At 50.2% G+C, this 16,868-nt stretch overlaps 1 protein-coding gene across 1 annotated transcript in view; it reads right to left on the bottom strand.

The window, feature by feature from the left end:
* The window catches only part of LOC146834645 (calcium-activated chloride channel regulator 1-like), a 537,414-nt gene that overhangs the window by 97,213 nt on the left and 423,333 nt on the right, over positions 1-16,868 (bottom strand). The window contains exon 10 of the mRNA XM_085602116.1: positions 1,055-1,276. Coding sequence (XP_085458242.1) covers positions 1,055-1,276 — 222 coding nt within the window. The remainder of the gene's footprint in view (positions 1-1,054; positions 1,277-16,868) is intronic.

Below are 16,868 nucleotides of genomic sequence, written 5' to 3'. Positions count from 1 at the left end.
AATGACACAAAGAACCTAAACCCGCATAGCCTACTTTTTCAATACCTTACACCCTTCTCAATGAGCCTGTAGAACATACCTTAGGAATGACTTGTATGTATTAAAAAAAGGAAAGTTTAGGCTGAGCAAAAGGTTAATTTTCCCAGACTGAAATTACAGTTTAAAACGTCACTATAGGCTCCAGCGGAAGGCCTGAGGCATGTTTAAAAATGCTACTGTAATGGGTGCAGAAACGGTGCTGCGGCCCACTAGTAGCATTTAATTTATAGACCCTGGGTACATGTAGCACCATTTACTAGGGACTTTTAAGTAAATTAAATATGCCAATTAGATGTAGGCCAATTTTACCATGTTTTAGAGAGTGAGCACAAGCTCCTTAGAACCAGGGGTGGGCCGAACTCCGCGTAATTCCACCAAAGAGTGGAAGATACGCATACTGCACTGCTCATGCTGCTATTTAGCACCAGTAGCTCAAGCAGTGCTGAAAAATCAGCAAGAACAGCACCATGTGGCCATTTAAGTTGCTTTTGCAGCCGCTCAAGAAGAAAATCTACTTGAGTGGTAGCAAATCTATTTGAGAAGCAGCCGCTGAATGTGACCACTTGCATCAGCCCACGTCCCCTGTGTTAGAAAACCACGCTAGGGGATGCCCAAATCTTGCTTGCATTTCTAAAGACTTGAGGGGAAAAAAATTCACCATGTGGTGATTGGAGGAATTTGTCCGGAACGCCACAGTACCAGAGTAATGCAGAGTCGTCAAATTCTGCTAATTTCGCTGGTGGAATGAAAGATTCTGCGCACTCCTCCTGTTCAGCACTGGTTAGCAGGGACTAAATGCCAAAAAATGAGTTAAGCAAAGTAAGGGATGAAAGGCGAAATGTTTGGAAGAATACCACACCAATGATGAGAGATCTAACACAAATTATTCCTTATACAATTTTGATGAGAATTACCTCTTTGAAAGACAATAACTCATCAGTAGACTTAGACTCGTTTGTTACCTAAAGATCTCTGTCACTGTGTAGATAATGTTTATGCTTAGTATTCTTCCCACCTGTGCAGTGCCTGGGATCTGAAGACGAGCTGTTCTGGAGAATAAGTCCACGACAAAGGCAGCATTAGCATAGGAGACTGCATTAGGGGCAACAAGTTTGATGGCTGGAGTGCCAGTCTGCCATGTCACTACGAAGAATGTGTCATTCCCCACAGTACTGTCAATAGCCACTGTTTTGTTCAAACACTGATTCTTTATCAGGTTTAATCCATCACTTTCAAGCTGTGGCAGAAAGAAAAGAAGACACTTCGTTAGTACGTAATTAGGACTTGAAAAGGCATTGATTTGTTCAGTTAGTGTAAACTATAGGGACCAATTCCCAACTGTGAATATTAACAGTTAATGTAAATATATAGGGCCCAACTACACCTACGCTACACATAGGTGTATCTCTACACTTTTTAGCTATTCACAATGTGAAAATTGCAGATTGCTAACTAGATATAGAGTTACAAGTCCCCACCCTCTCTGTAAAGTTAGTTCTAGAAATGTTGCACGTGTGGTCAGAGTTCTCCCTGTGAGAAAGGATAGGGAAAAATTATTAAAGTGTATTATTTGTTAGCCTCTTCAGTGCCCATGACGAGATAGTCTCGTCATGGAGCACGGTTGCGCTGTGCCCATGAAGAGACTATCTCGTCATGAACCCCGCCCACTAATGCAACGCCCAGCACAGGGCGGGGAAAGGGCGTGGCACTGAAGGGGTTAGAAAACATTAAAAATATTGAAATGTAAGATGTAAAGCAAACTTAGGTGGTGATTATGATGTCGGGCGGATCGCCACCACCCAACCAGCGGTGGCGATCCATCCGACACCTCTACCCGCCGGCACGCCATTTACCCCCGCCCCATTACAATGGCAGGGGGCACTGCAGCGGACAGAAAGACCGTCCGCCACTTTACCGTGTGGTCCTGGGCAATAATATGATGGCGGTGCCTAGCAGGCACCACCCGCCATATTAAGATGTCAGCGGAGTTTGACTTTTGCGATGCCGCCATGGAAAGGCATGCGGTGTTTGTCTTTAGGGGCCCATTGCGGGCCCCCGTGGTGTTGGGGGGTGCATTGGCATGCACAAAGTGGCAGGCACCACGCGGTGCCTGTCACATTGTGCATGCCAATGCACAACATGCATATTTGGCATTGTGGCGGGTGCTGCACAAAGCACCGCTCGCCACAATCTTAAATATGCGGGATGCGACCGCCAGGGTGTTGGTCGCATCCTAATGGCCACAGCGGGACAGCCACACCTCTGACGGTCGGTCCCGTTCACCGTTACGGTGTCCGCCCGCCATCGTAATAGACCCCTTAATTCAAAATATTTATTATAAGCTAGAGCTAAGAAAATGAAATGTTACACCACATTAACACAAATTAAACGTGTTTTAAATAATACATTAACTTAAATATTTTAATATAATTTAGTGCTTATAATTTTTTTTACCAATGTTTATTTTTATATAATACTTTTGTTAAATGTTGTGTTTAATTATTTTATTCCATTTTGAAATAACAACTTAAAAGTGTATTATTCATTTTTAAAATGATAGATAGTTATGTATCATTTGTATCCCCATATAATTTAAATGTCAAACTAATGGAACATTACTTGCTTTGTAATATTATTTCAATTGTCTACCTCCATTGTTTTCTATCGGAGTGTGTTGAGGTACCTGTCTGTGGCTGTGTGTGGTGTTTGACTTACTCTAAGTATGGGCTTGAGTACATGTGAGCCCTTTAGGGTTGCATTGCCCCAAGAAGTGTATTCTGTAAACTGAATGGTCTTACTCTTTTGTGAGTGTGTGTTTTTGATAGCATGGCCCCTCCAAACCCCTCCTTAAATTTCCCTAAACTCCTCCCATCTAATCATTTCTCACCTTTCCATCATTCCCACTGGTCCCTCTCACATTTACTACAAAATTGTATGTGTGCAAAGATCTTTGCCACCGTGGCAAGGATCTCAGACATAAAAGGAAGGAGAGGTAGAGGGAGACGTTTCTTACTGTAGGTTAGTGAATTGCATTTTTAAGTATATGTGTGCACTAGCATAGTACTACTCTACCTATTACAAAATGCAGTTTGTGGATTGGGCCCATTTTGATTGCTTTAGCACACCGTTTTAGTTTACTGTCGCACATTCTTCTATAAATAGCACAGCTTTTTGTCACCTGGTTTTATTGTGTCTTCTGACTAATACATGATTCTGCTTAACACATTTAGGGTCTTATTCACAAAGGTACACTTACACTTTTGTGTAAGTTTATGATTGTTTGCTATTCCCAAAAGTATTTTAGTAGTACAATCTTTACAACTTTGGATCCCAGCACATAAACACATAGGACAGTCTTAACTTGTATTTTAGGTAAACCAAAGCAGAGGAAACTTTATTACAAAAATAAACTATGTACTGTTGGCTTAATATGGTGACATCTGTTTAACCGAAACATAGTTTGAAAAAATATGATGCGAGAACGGAAAGGCTTAAGAGTGTCTGCAAGTTAAATGAAGGGTCAATCAAACCTGCCCTGATTTCACAATAATGGTATTTACCAGTATGTATTCACTACAAAGCAGCATAATATAGTGACACTAGTGATACTAAGGGGTATATTATGATATAGGACTAAAGTCCGCCCGCCATCCTAATAGGCCCCTAAATATAGGAAATCTGCCTTTTCTATGTGGACTCCAGAGAATGTTCACCTTTTGCTGGACCCCATATTTCTGCTGGCTTTAGAACTCTGTTCACTTCACCCCTGCTAAACAGTAGTAAAGTGACTCTTTAAGCATATTTAAATTGGCTTATTACTAATTGGAGACTTTAACATACTGTTATGTCCTCAAAATATGTTGTAAAGTGCAGCCAAGGCCTGGAAGTTAAAATGGCACTTGTGGACTGAGGCACCTACTCTGCCATCCAATACAGTGGCAGTGTAAACATGGCCTCAGACCTACACTGTGACCATTCGACCGGGCGGAAAAGGAGCTGGATTGGGTGGCGGTGTCTGCTAGACACCGCCATCCATATTAGCATGGGCAGCGGTGCAAGGGCTTTCCATGGCGGAGACCCCGCCATGGAAAGCCATGCAGATTCTACTTACGGGGGCCCGTTGCGGGCACCCAGGGTATTGAGGGGGTAGGGGGTGCACATGGGGGGTACATTGTCACGGACAAGGTGGCAGGCACCGCGCGGTGCATGTCACCTTGTGCATGACAATGCACAACGTGCATTCCCAGCATTGTGGCGGGCGGTGCTGTGAGCACCACCTGCCACAATGCTGGGCATAGAGGATGCCACCACCACGGTGGCGGTGGCATCCTAATTGCCGGTGCGGGACCGCCGCACCACTGGCGGCCGGTCCCTGCACCGCTCCGCCATCCTAATAGGCCCCTAAATATAGGAAATCTGCCTTTTCTATGTAGTCTCCAGAGAATGTTCACCTTCTGCTGGACCCCATATTTCTGTTCACTTCACCCCTGCTAAACAGTATTTAAATTGGCTTATTACTAATTGGAGACTTTAACGTACCGTTATGTCCTCAAAATATGTTGTAAAGTGCAGCCACGGCCTGGAACATAAAATGGCACTTGTGGACTGAGGCACCTACTCTGCCATCCAATACAGTGGCAGTGTAAACATGGCCTCAGGCCTACCTTGTGTAGCCTGACTGCTGCGATGTAAATCTGCATTGCAACGTGCCAATATAACCAATTTTGACAGAAGAAGCCCTTCCTTTTAAATATTAATATATCACGCCTATGTAGGCCACAAGGTAGGGTGCATGGTAGTTGAAAGCAGTACATGTATATATTTAAAGTTAAAATGTGCTTACAGTGGCTACCACTCAAAAGCTAATTTAATTGTAGGACGACTGACTTTGCCATAGAGATGCACTGAGAAGCACAATTAAATACTAATACTGCTAACTCAGAAAGAAACCAATTAGGAAAATAATTAAATAATTATTTGTTATAGTTATTAAAACTCCAATTCAAAGATGAAGCCAGATTTGTTAATAAATATTACGGAAAAGTAACTTTTAGAAAGTTACCCTTTACCTGCCTGAACTGTCAGAACGCTAGTTAATATAAGTCATGTCCAGCTCCCAGTCAGTGATTAGCCTTCAATAGGTGTGAAAATGATGTGGCATGCCTCTTATAAGCAAATAATAGGCTGACCTGAATGGGAAAAGATAACTCTTGTGAGTTGAACAGAATATACAGGGTGGGGGCTCTTGGTCTCCCTTTGATTGCACAGTATCAAATTCTGCTTGGCAGGTCTCTTGAGACACATGTAACATTCTTGCATATTGCCTGCCTGGTTGCTGAAGGATCTTGCTGTCGTCCTACCAGACCTCTGTCTTTGGGTTTGTTGTGGATACAGTGTCTGCTTCAAACTGGATTTTAGTCTTGGGTGTGGGAGGTTACTAGGATTACCATAGTACATTCCACAGTCACACTCCCAGCCTCAGAGCCTGATTTTAATGTGACTGCAGATCTTGGCCATCTTAAATTTGCATTTGGGGCCAATTTGTAGCAGGGCAATCAGGAACTCCTACAAAAAAAGGTAGGTTAGGACCTACGTTAGTAAAGGAAGGACCAAGAATCAACCCCACCTACTAGCTAGTGCCAGGCATAAATGTGTCACCTTCAGGCACCACATCAGAACACGTTCTGGATCTGCTGAAGTTCAGAAGAGGAATGGACCTGCTGTCTGTGACCTGAGAGGAGCATGACGAGTTGGACCTTCTTCTTCTTGTACCCAGATTAAAGGGTCATAAACCAATGCTACAGTTATGCAACAAGCTACAAGAGGCCTTTCCTGCAACTGCCCTGCTGAGCTGTGGCAATTGGACCTGGAATGGGCCCAGCTGTTAGCCTCGGCTTAACACCATATGAATCTCTAAGTGCCTACCCTAAATTACTGGTGACCTTAGAAGTGTACTCCTGTGGTTAGATGGGATTTAAAATACTAAGGGCCCTATTCATATCATGGCAGAGTAGGAACTGCATCACAACTGTGGTGGAGTTCCCTCCCAGTCAGGACTATGGCCCACCGGCCTAATTTAAATGCGGGCAAGCAGACCATAGTTTGACGACAGTGGAGACTACTCTGTCTCCACCGTGGTCAAACTTCTCTGACAGCCCTTACTCCATTGGGCTGTCAGAGGTTTTGCTATGTCTGCCCACCTATTTTACATGGGAGGACATATAGCCATTTTTTAATACCCGCTTTGGGATTTTCTTTATGAAAATAAAAAAAACTTGGTAAATTTGTTGACAGAGCCATGCAGCAGAATTACAACGCATCAACAGGAACTGCTGTGACTGTAGTTCCTGACAATGCTAGAAATGTTCAGTGGGCTGGTAAAAATTTCACAATTTGGTCATCTGCACCAAATAAATCAGGCCCTCGTCACAAGGTAAAATCTTTGACCAGGATGAACCTGGTTGGTGTATTTGACCCATGCTCAGCTTCAAATCACACCTAGATTCCAGTCGACCATGTCCATTAACTATTATGTGTGTCATGCCCATTAACTGCCATTGGAGCTTTGTGGTGCTATCTTTACTTGCATCTTTAAAAATGTCATATCTTCAGTTCCCCTTCTTAGATATTGGTTTCATTTTGCTTATTAAATATAACTCTATTTTTCTTATTCATTTTGGGATTATAGTTTTGGTTTTGCATTAATACTTCATACATTGCCCTGAGTTAGGCATGTCTGCTCTGTGCCATAGCTACCAGGGTGTTGGGCTCAGTTAATTTAGTGAGTTTGAAGGTTCACTCTGACAATGTTGCGATTATTCTTTGAAGTAGGCAGTTGCCCACCCCAAATAATAATCCAACTTCCTATACTAAGGCAAAGCACTTGAGCTAAATAAAGTGAGCTGCGTTCTTAAAGCTGTGTGCGGAATGCATTGTACATATGAATGTTATAAAACTCATGGAGTGGCTCCAAGATTAATAGCCGCAGTTGAGTGCAGTGGCAGCTACTCCATAGGGGGCAATGAAGCGGTGCCTAACTCACTGACAACAGCCCACCGCATAAATATGACCACATGTTATTTTAGCTTAGTTTACCTTCCATTATTTTTCCTACTGTCTGGGTGTAGCATTCTTCATTTAGGGGCGTGGTTTAATCATTGAGTCAAAGCGAGGCCAATACTAAAATGCACATGTCCGTTTGGACAGGTTTATGGCTTTGTCCAGCGTGACGTGTAGCCCAGGCCTCCACTATCTGGTCAGCCAGGGAGTCAGAGACTGCACAGACACAGCCCCCAGGGCAGCGATGGAGCATTGGTTTAACCTGCTCAGCCAAATCCTGCCGCTGTTCTCATGCTCAAATATATGAGAGCAGTGTCTGGATTGGCTGGTACCACGTCTCTGTTGGCCCAGCATGCACATGGGCAGGAACGACGGCAAAGGGGCAGGTCGATGACAGAAAATGGCCAACCACTGATTGGCTTTATTTATAAGCCACACAGTGATTGGCCAAGTTCTGGTCTTGTGGTTTACTGCCGGCATTGTCTTCCCTTTGCGCACAGTTCCCTGAGCGACAATTGTGGTCTGTGTGCGTTCATAGGACCTGCACGAGGTGAGGGAATTCTGCTGTGAATAGGACTGGTGACCCGGTAAGTACAACATTTGAGATAAAATCACGTTATGACTAATTTCTATACATCTCAAGTGCACCTTAGACAGACAGCAGCTAGGGTACAAGGTGAATCAAGCGCATGTTATTTGCAATTATTAATGACTGCAGGAGTAGGAACAGAGAAAGAAACATGTAAGCTACATCCCTTACAAGCCATAATGGGAACAGTCCAGCCCGAACTGCCAAGCCAGGTCTTCCCTGAACCGGAAACAAGCATCGCGGGACCGGTTGAGACATGAAATCGAATTAGGAACTGTTACATGAGAGTGAAATAATCCTTCCCTATTACTGCTACCACCTCGCTGTTTTTTTCCAAAAAAGGAAGGTTAACATCAACTACTTCAAGTGGCATTATTTATCACCAGATACTTCATTGCCACTAACATCATTTAGGTATGTAGCAGCTGGTCAAGTGTCATGTTTTGCCCATCCTGATTATTTCACTTTATGATTTTATTCTTCCGCATCTGCTCTGTGCTTCTCAGCCTCCGTTCAATGCCGCAGCTCCTCTGCAGAATCTGCTCTTTGAGGTGAACCTCTACTTCATTAAGCTGACCTCCCACTACTCTGTAACTACTTTAAAGCTTTATTTGGTGACTGCCTGACCTTTCTTTCGATACATACCGCACCCACATACAGCCAAGGAACTGTATGCTACAATACCGGTCTGTTTCTGCTCACTGGGAGCATGCCTGTTCACGCACCGCAGAACCTCATGTTCAATTATTAATCTGCTCCTATTCTTTCCCTCCATTTTTAGGCATATAGTTCAGTGTTTTATTTTCACAGTTCCCCCAAGTTAGTTTACATTGGTCAATCTAAGCAATCCTTTAATGACTGTTACTTACGTCTTACGTGGGCAATTCATAGTATATGTGGCCTGATGCAAGGTTTAATATGCCAAATTGGGTCTTAATTGGCACATCATTTTAATGTTGAATGTTTTATTCACTTATGTTTGATGTGCTCAATGAACACATCAAACATAATTAAATATAATATTTTGCATTAAAATAATTGTCATGAAAGCCTGTATGCCAAACTGGTGTACTAATTGAATTGCAATGAAATTCACTTTTCAAACATCCAATATAAAAATTGGTCAGGGGCCCTCTCTGAGCACATGCAGAGACCTTTGCTCCTTTGCTCTTACTTAGTGGTATTTACTTACTGCTTCCTTAATGATTTTATAGCAAATTCTTTATTAAAATGTGGTTTTAGAAGAACCATTTGGCCCTCTAGGGCCGGATTATGATGGCGGGCGGATCTGCGATCTGCCCGCCATCGTAACCAGATTTGCCCTCCACCATATTATAATGGGGGGGTATTGCAGCGGACGCAAAGTGCATCCGCCACTTTTCCGCCAGTCCACAATCGTTACGATTGCCATCTGGGCGGACTTGGCCACTAATATGGTGGTGGTGCCTACCAGGCACCGCCATCCATAATAGGATGTGTGCGGAAACTGGCATTTCCATGGCGGCGATGCCGCCATGGAAAGGCTGGCAGGGAGTTGCTTTGGGGGCCCGTTGCGGGGGTCCCGCATGCTCAATTAGGATACGCCCGCCACACTGGTGGGTGCATCCCGCATTTTTTGCATTGCCGTGGGTGGTGCTTTCAGCAGCACCCGCCGCAATACAAAAAAGGCATGTGTGCATTTGCATGCACAACATGGCAGGCACCAAACGGTGCCTGCCACGTCATCCATGCAAATGCAGGGGGGTACCATAGGCACCCCCCATGTGCTCCCCCAACATCTTGGGGGCCCACAACGGGCCCCCAACTGAGGGAACCGCATGCCTTTCGCTACCACAGAAAGGCTGCATCAAGCTGCCATCATAATATGGATGGCGGTGTCTAGCAGACACCACCACCATATCAGGCCCCTTTTCTGCCCGGTCAGCTGTGTGACCGGCAGAAAACCGGTGGATGGTCTTCCCATCCACCGGGGTCCCCCCCGCCATACTAATATGGCAGGGGGGAAATGGCCTGCGGGCAGAGGAGAATGTCAGGCAGATCGCCACCGCCATGCGGGCGGTGGCGATTAGCCTGAAATTCTAATAGAGCCCTTTGACTGGTGCGGGACTTCTTGCCTTGTCCTCTTTTGTGTGTTGAGCTTTATTTAAATAAAAAATATTCATTATTTTATTATAATTAAATTACTTCCCACCCTATTCCCCTATAAACCTACAACTCACTACAGAACTAAAAACGCTAAATTTAATTAACATAAAATAATTCAATACGAAAAATGTAACACATATATTAAAAAACAAATTCAATACTTATACAAAAAGATTACATCGCATACTTTTAAAATAATACTAAAATGCATAACACTAATACAAAAATCAATATTTTAAACAACAATATTTTAACAAATGATATAACTAACTGCGATATTTTGAAAAACGATATTTATTACTCTAATGTCGATATTCTGGACCACGATATACTTGCTCTCGATATTCCTATATAACGATATTTCAAACTCGATATTTTTGTATATCGATATTTGAAACTCGATATTCTGTCTGTGCACCGATTTGATGCTTGCTTCCCTTTATATCTTACAATCACTTGCAATGTGTACACAATGACAATTGTCAATCAAAATACAGACTCTTTGAACTGCCTATTCACTATATGGTAGCACAAAGGTGTGTAGCTTCTGCATGTATTTTTATTACTAAATGCAATACAAGCCTGATTCAGAGATAACATGGTCGCTCTTTGTGCTGTGTTGCTTAGGCTAAGCTGTTTTTGTGCTCCTAATAAAATGTGTGCTTTGACTACCATGTAGTTCCTGAACATTTATGTTGAAGTAGAAAAGGACAATTTCAATTCTTTGATACATACAGTGATCATGAACATGGCATCTGATATATGGCTGCAAGGGGAAATGACTTTGAAAGTAAAATTAAAAATAAGGTGTTGGACCCGGCCTCGTGGCGTGGTCCTTAACCCCATGGATTGTGCCCGTTCCCCGCCCCGGCCTTCACGGGCCACCCGTCTGAACTGCACCAAGGCCCTTCACCCGAAGCTGCACGCGGTCGCATACTCCTCGTGGCTCCGCCATCTTGTTGGCATCTACGTCACACTGTGCACCAGCCAGCCCCGACATCGAGGCACCACGAACTGGCCAAGGGGTGCCGCAGGAACCATTCATCGCCCCCGGCGGAGGACGGTATCGATGGGACCCCCAACTGTCCTCCCCTCTCGAGGTGTGATCGCCCGGCAACTCCCTTGGGCCTGGCGCCTCTCCTGCTGGGCGTCTGGCCACCTCCACCCGGCCACTCCGCCCTCCCGGGCGCATAGGTCCGGACATCAAAGGGCTCCAGACATATATCTGGGGCGACCCCACCACAGATCGGCAGTTGTATCCCGGAATCGAGAGCCCTGCTGATTGAATCGCGGCTGACCCTACGGAGAAGAACTCTTGTCGGAACCATCACGAGCCCTGCTGACTGCGTCGCGGCTCCCTCTTGTGAACAATCTGAACCACCTGGAACATCGGAGCCCTGCTGACGCCGTCGCGGCCCAACCTCGCTGAAACCTTCCTCGGAGCCCTGCTGATGACGTCGCGGCTCGAGCTGAGCAGAAGACCATCTTGAGAGCCCTGCTGATTGAATCGCGGCTCTCCACGAACTGTACGCCAGAGCCCTGCTGACGCCGTCGCGGCTCGACACCTCAGAGATCGGAGGTCCTCCAGCTTGAGGATAAGAACTGGGCCCCAGGTACCCTCGTATCGCATTCCCGCCAAAGACTGTCCCGCTACCCCTACTCTTCCAAAGAGACATTGAGACTTTTGGTGGATCCCTCGATCCCTTCGTGTAAATATTGAACTCATAAACCTTTTATTGCTGATAAAGAATTGCTTGTCGGAAAGACAACCTCCTTGAGTCCTGTGTGGTGGTGTTACTGTGCTAGTACGTGATAGGAGAAGGACCTCTCAGGAGACTTCTCGGCAGCGCTCGGCTACTTCGTGCAGTGTGAGGGCCCCCCTTGGTGGTCTCGCCGACTCCTCGGGGTCCGCCTTCCAACATTTGGTGGCCAGCGACGGGATCCGAGCCGAACGCAATACGTACCAGCCAGTACGCACTAGCTACCCATCCAAACGAACAGCATCATGAGCAGCCAGGAAAACAACGCGACAATGGAGTTCCAGCCCGAACGGCTGGAGGAATATACGCACAAAGAGTTAAAACAGTTCTGCAAGGACAAAGGCATTGCAACCACCGGCCTAGGTACCAAAGAGGAGATGCAGAAGGCTCTAAGGGCATGGTGGGAGGCCGGGGCAGGCCCCTCCCAGGAAGAAGGTCCCCTGCCCCTGACTGAGACCACATCAACCGCACTGACTCCGGCAACCGGAGGAAGAAAGAGCCTAGAAACCGGCCTCTCCGAAGACGAAATACGAGAGCGGGAGAAGGTCCGAAGCCACGAGCTAGAGCTCGCACGACTGCGGCTGGACGGCGAACTCCAGCTGGCAGAAAAGAAACTGGCCCTAGAGCAGCTACGGCTTCAAGAGGAGATCGAGGAGAAGAGACGACACCGGGAGTTGGAGGAGAAGAAACTGACTCTTGAGCACGAGCGCAGTCTCAAGGAGCTCGAGATCAAGGCCAAGAACGGAGGGACCATCACCCCCAGTACTAGAGACACTCTACCGCCTTCCGAGACAAAGGTACATATCCCGAAAGAGGTCGTCAAGGAGTATTACAAGAATGACGACATCCAACAATGGTTCAAGGCCTACGAGGTGGCCATGACCTCTCATCGGGTGCCCAGAAAAGACTGGGGTGCGGGCCTGTGGGGGCGGTTCCTGAGTGAGGTTGAGACACGCTGCTCCAGCTGCCGGAGGAGGTGATGACCTCCTACGATCACATGAAGGAGGCCTTGCTCACCCGCTACGGGCTAACCGCGGAAATGTACCGCCAGCGGTTCAGAGACTGCAAGAAAATCCCGGGTACCACATGGGTGGAATATGTGGACTTTTTCAGCCGGGCCCTAGAAGGGTGGATCAAAGGGAGCAAAGTAACCACCTACGGGCAGTTGGTCGACCTCATCGTGTGGGAGCACCTCTCCAACAATTGCTTTGTGGAACTAAGACAGCACCTCCTCGACAGCAAAATGACCGACCCACGAAAACTCGCCGTCGAGGCCGATCGATGGGTCAACTCCCGGGTCCCCCGGAACTCAATGGGGGAGTACCAGAGGAACCCCACCGGACCCCCCCGCCAGCGCGGTGGAGGGGGAGGGCCGAACAGGAACCGAGACCCTCCCGCCGGGGCCCCCAGGAGCCCCCCTCGAGGGCCACCGCAGCAACAACTCTCTCCGAGCCTAGCCCGAAGGGGGGCGCCCCCGGCCAGACCCGGACCACGGCCACCAGTGACCTGCTACGGCTGCCAACAAACCGGACACAATGCCAGCGATCCGGTCTGCCCCCTGAACCGAAGAAACGGGGCCGGTGGGCCCCCGCCCCGTCAGCTGGCGGCCGCCGCCCTGGGAGAAGGAGAAGAGGAAGAGGAGACCCTCGACCGAGGAAACACTGAGTGGGAGCCGGCAGCCATGTCCCTGGTCTGCCTGGGTAGCCGAGAAATGGTACCCTGCAACCCCATCCCAAGCAACACCCGGAAGTACCGGCAGCAGGTCACGGTCAATAGACAACGGGCCGAAGCCCTTCGTGACACAGGCGGCAGTATCACCGCTGTCCGCTGCCACCTGGTGACCCCTGAACAGATTCTACCGAATGTCCTGTGCCCCGTACGGACGGCCGATAACAGTGAAAGCCTGTGCCAGATGGCCCTGGTCCCCTTCGAGTGGGGAGGGGTGACGAGCCTGCTGAAGGTGACGGTGCGCGACGATGCCCCTGTCGACTGTCTCCTGGGGAACGACTTGGAGAGTTCCCCCTGGGCTCAAGTGGAGCGACGAGAGCACCTCCGCATGTTGGGACTGGCTGACTGGGCCTGCGCCATCACCCGGTCCATGACCGCCCGGGCCCCCCGCTCATCCTCGACCTCCGGGGCCGCCCAAGCCGAGGGGCTCACACCCCCTCCCACCAGCAGCGAGGAGGAGGCGGACACCGACCCTGGACCCAGCGAATCCTCCCCCGAAGAGATGGCGTCCCCGAGCGCCCTACCAGAACTGATACAATGGCGACATGAAGGGGGCCCCACCCGAGAGCAGTTCCAGCAAGAACAGCAGTCCTGTCCCTCTCTCGAAGGGGTCCGACAACAGGCGACCGCGCAAGCCGACGGTGACCAGACCGGCACCCACTGGGTCTACTGGGCTGAGGGCCTGTTGTACAGTGAACAGAAAGTGGCAGAACTCGGGGCCAGCCGCGTGTTGGTGGTCCCCCTCCGCTTCCGGGAGTTCCTTCTCAACCTGGCACATGATGTGCCCCTCGCCGGACACTTGGGGCAAGACAAAACGTACAGTCGTCTGGTGACCCACTTCTACTGGCCCCGGATGCGGAGAGACGTGGACAACCACTGCCGGTCCTGCCAGACCTGCCAAGCCAGCGGGAAGACGGGGGGTCGGGTCAAGGCCCCCCTCCAGCCCTTTCCAGCCGTCAGCACCCCGTTCGAACGGGTCGGAATCGACATTGTGGGGCCCCTGGACCCCCAGACCGCCCTGGGCCACCGCTTCATCCTGGTCCTCGTGGACCACGCCACCAGGTACGCGGAGGCGGTCCCGCTAAGAACCATAACGGCCCCTGTGGTAGGCCGGGCCTTGATGGGGATCTTCTCCCGAGTGGGATTCCCCCGCGAAGTGGTGAGTGACCGCGGCACGAACTTTATCTCCAGATACATGCGGTCCCTGTGGCAGCAGTGCGGGGTCACATACAAGTTTACGACCCCCTATCACCCTCAGGGGAACGGACTGGTTGAGCGGTTCAACCGATCATTAAAAGGGATGATCCAGGGCCTGGAAGAGCCCCTCAGGTGGAGATGGGATGTTCTGCTGCCGTGCCTCCTGTTTGCATATCGGGAGGTCCCGCAGAAGTCCCTGGGGTTCAGCCCGTTCGAGCTATTGTATGGACACCCGGTCCGCGGACCGCTCAGCCTGGTCAAGGAGTGTTGGGAGATGAAGCCCCAAGGCGCCCCTCCTGACGTCTACCGATACCTCCTGACTCTCCGGAACCAGACCCGCAAGTTCCGAGCCATGGCCGAAGCCAACCTCGAGGCCAGCCAGGAGGACATGAAGCGGTGGTACGATCAGAACTCCTCTACCATCGAATTCGAGCCCGGACAGAAGGTATGGGTCATGGCCCCGGTCGAACCCGGTGCCCTCCAGGACAAGTGGACCGGGCCCTTCAAGGTAGTGGAGAAGAAAAGTCCCGTCACTTACCTGGTCGACCTGGAGTCCCCCCGGAACCCCCTCCGGGTCTTACATGCGAACAGGCTAAAACCCCACTTTGCCCGGACCGAACTGAGCCTGCTGCTGGCGACCGACGAGGGGGGCGAGGACGACTCCGAACCCCTGCCCGACCTCTTGCAGTCCAACATTCATGACGGATCGATCGAAGGGGTCCAACTCGCCTCTTCCCTGACTCCGGAACAGCGCAACGACTGCCAGCGACTGCTGCGGGACTACGCAGCCCTCTTCTCCCTCACCCCGGGGGTGACCCACTGGTGCGTCCACGACGTCGACACCGGGGAGAGCCCCCCCGTGCGACACAGAGCCTACCGGGTGCCTGACCGAGTGCGGGCCTGCATCCAGGCCGAAGTAACGAAGATGCTGGCCCTGGGGGTCATCGAACCCTCCGACAGCCCGTGGGCCAGCCCTGTCGTCCTGGTGCCCAAGGCCGCAGCTCCCGGCCACCCCCCAGAGTTGCGATTCTGCGTGGACTACCGAGCCCTGAATGCAGTAACCAAGACAGACGCCCACCCGATACCCCGGGCCGACGAACTCATCGACCGCCTAGGGGCCGCTCGCTACTTGAGCACGCTGGACCTCACCGCCGGGTACTGGCAAATCCAGCTCACCCCCGGCGCCCAAGAAAGATCCGCCTTTTCGACCCCGGATGGGCATTACCACTTTCGGGTGATGCCCTTCGGAATGAAGAACGCCCCGGCCACCTTCCAAAGACTGGTGAACAAGGTTTTGGCCGGGCTTGAGGCCTTCAGCGCGGCCTACCTAGATGACATTGCCGTGTATAGCAACCACTGGGCCGAGCACCTCCTTCACCTGAAAGCCGTCCTGGCCGCCCTCCAGCGGGCCGGGCTCACAATCAAGGCCAGCAAATGTCAAGTCGGCCACGGATCCGTGACCTACCTGGGCCATCAAGTGGGGAGCGGGCAGGTGGCCCCCCTACAAGCGAAGATAGATGCCATCCAGACCTGGGAACCCCCCACTACCCAGACCGCTGTCCGGGCCTTCCTGGGCCTCACCGGATACTACCGGCGGTTTATCCGGGACTATGGGAGCATTGTTGGCCCCCTCACAGAGTTAACGTCCAAAAAGCAGCCCAAGAAGGTACACTGGACACCCCGCTGCCAAACAGCCTTCGACACCTTAAAGACAGCCATGTGTACTGCTCCGGTGCTGCAAGCCCCGGACTACCAGAAGGAGTTCGTGGTACAGACGGACGCCTCCGAGTATGGGATCGGGCCGTCCTATCCCAAGCCGACGAAAAGGGGCTCGACCGACCAGTGGCCTTCATCAGCCGACGACTACTGCCCCGAGAGCAACGCTGGAGCACCATTGAGCGTGAGGCCTTCGCTGTGGTGTGGGCCCTCAAGAAGCTCCGGCCCTACCTCTTTGGTACCCACTTCCGGGTCCAGACCGACCACCGGCCCTTGCGGTGGTTAATGCAAATGCGGAGCGAGAACCCCAAGCTGCTGCGGTGGTCCATCTCGCTACAAGGGATGGACTTTGACGTCGAACACCGGCCCGGCAATGACCACGCCAATGCCGACGGCCTGTCCCGCTTCTTCCGCCTTGACGAGGAGAATCCCCAAGGAGATGGGTGACTCTCCATGCCTTCGGCTGGGGGGGACGCCTGTTGGACCCGGCCTCGTGGCGTGGTCCTTAACCCCATGGATTGTGCCCGTTCCCCGCCCCGGCCTTCACGGGCCACCCGTCTGAACTGCACCAAGGCCCTTCACCCGAAGCTGCACGCGGTCGCATACTCCTCGTGGCTCCGCCATCTTGTTGGCAT

The sequence above is a fragment of the Triturus cristatus genome, chromosome 4_2 (genome assembly GCF_964204655.1).
Source record: "Triturus cristatus chromosome 4_2, aTriCri1.1, whole genome shotgun sequence".
In the NCBI taxonomy this organism is placed as follows: domain Eukaryota; kingdom Metazoa; phylum Chordata; class Amphibia; order Caudata; family Salamandridae; genus Triturus; species Triturus cristatus.
This window is presented reverse-complemented; position numbering and strand designations above follow the sequence as displayed.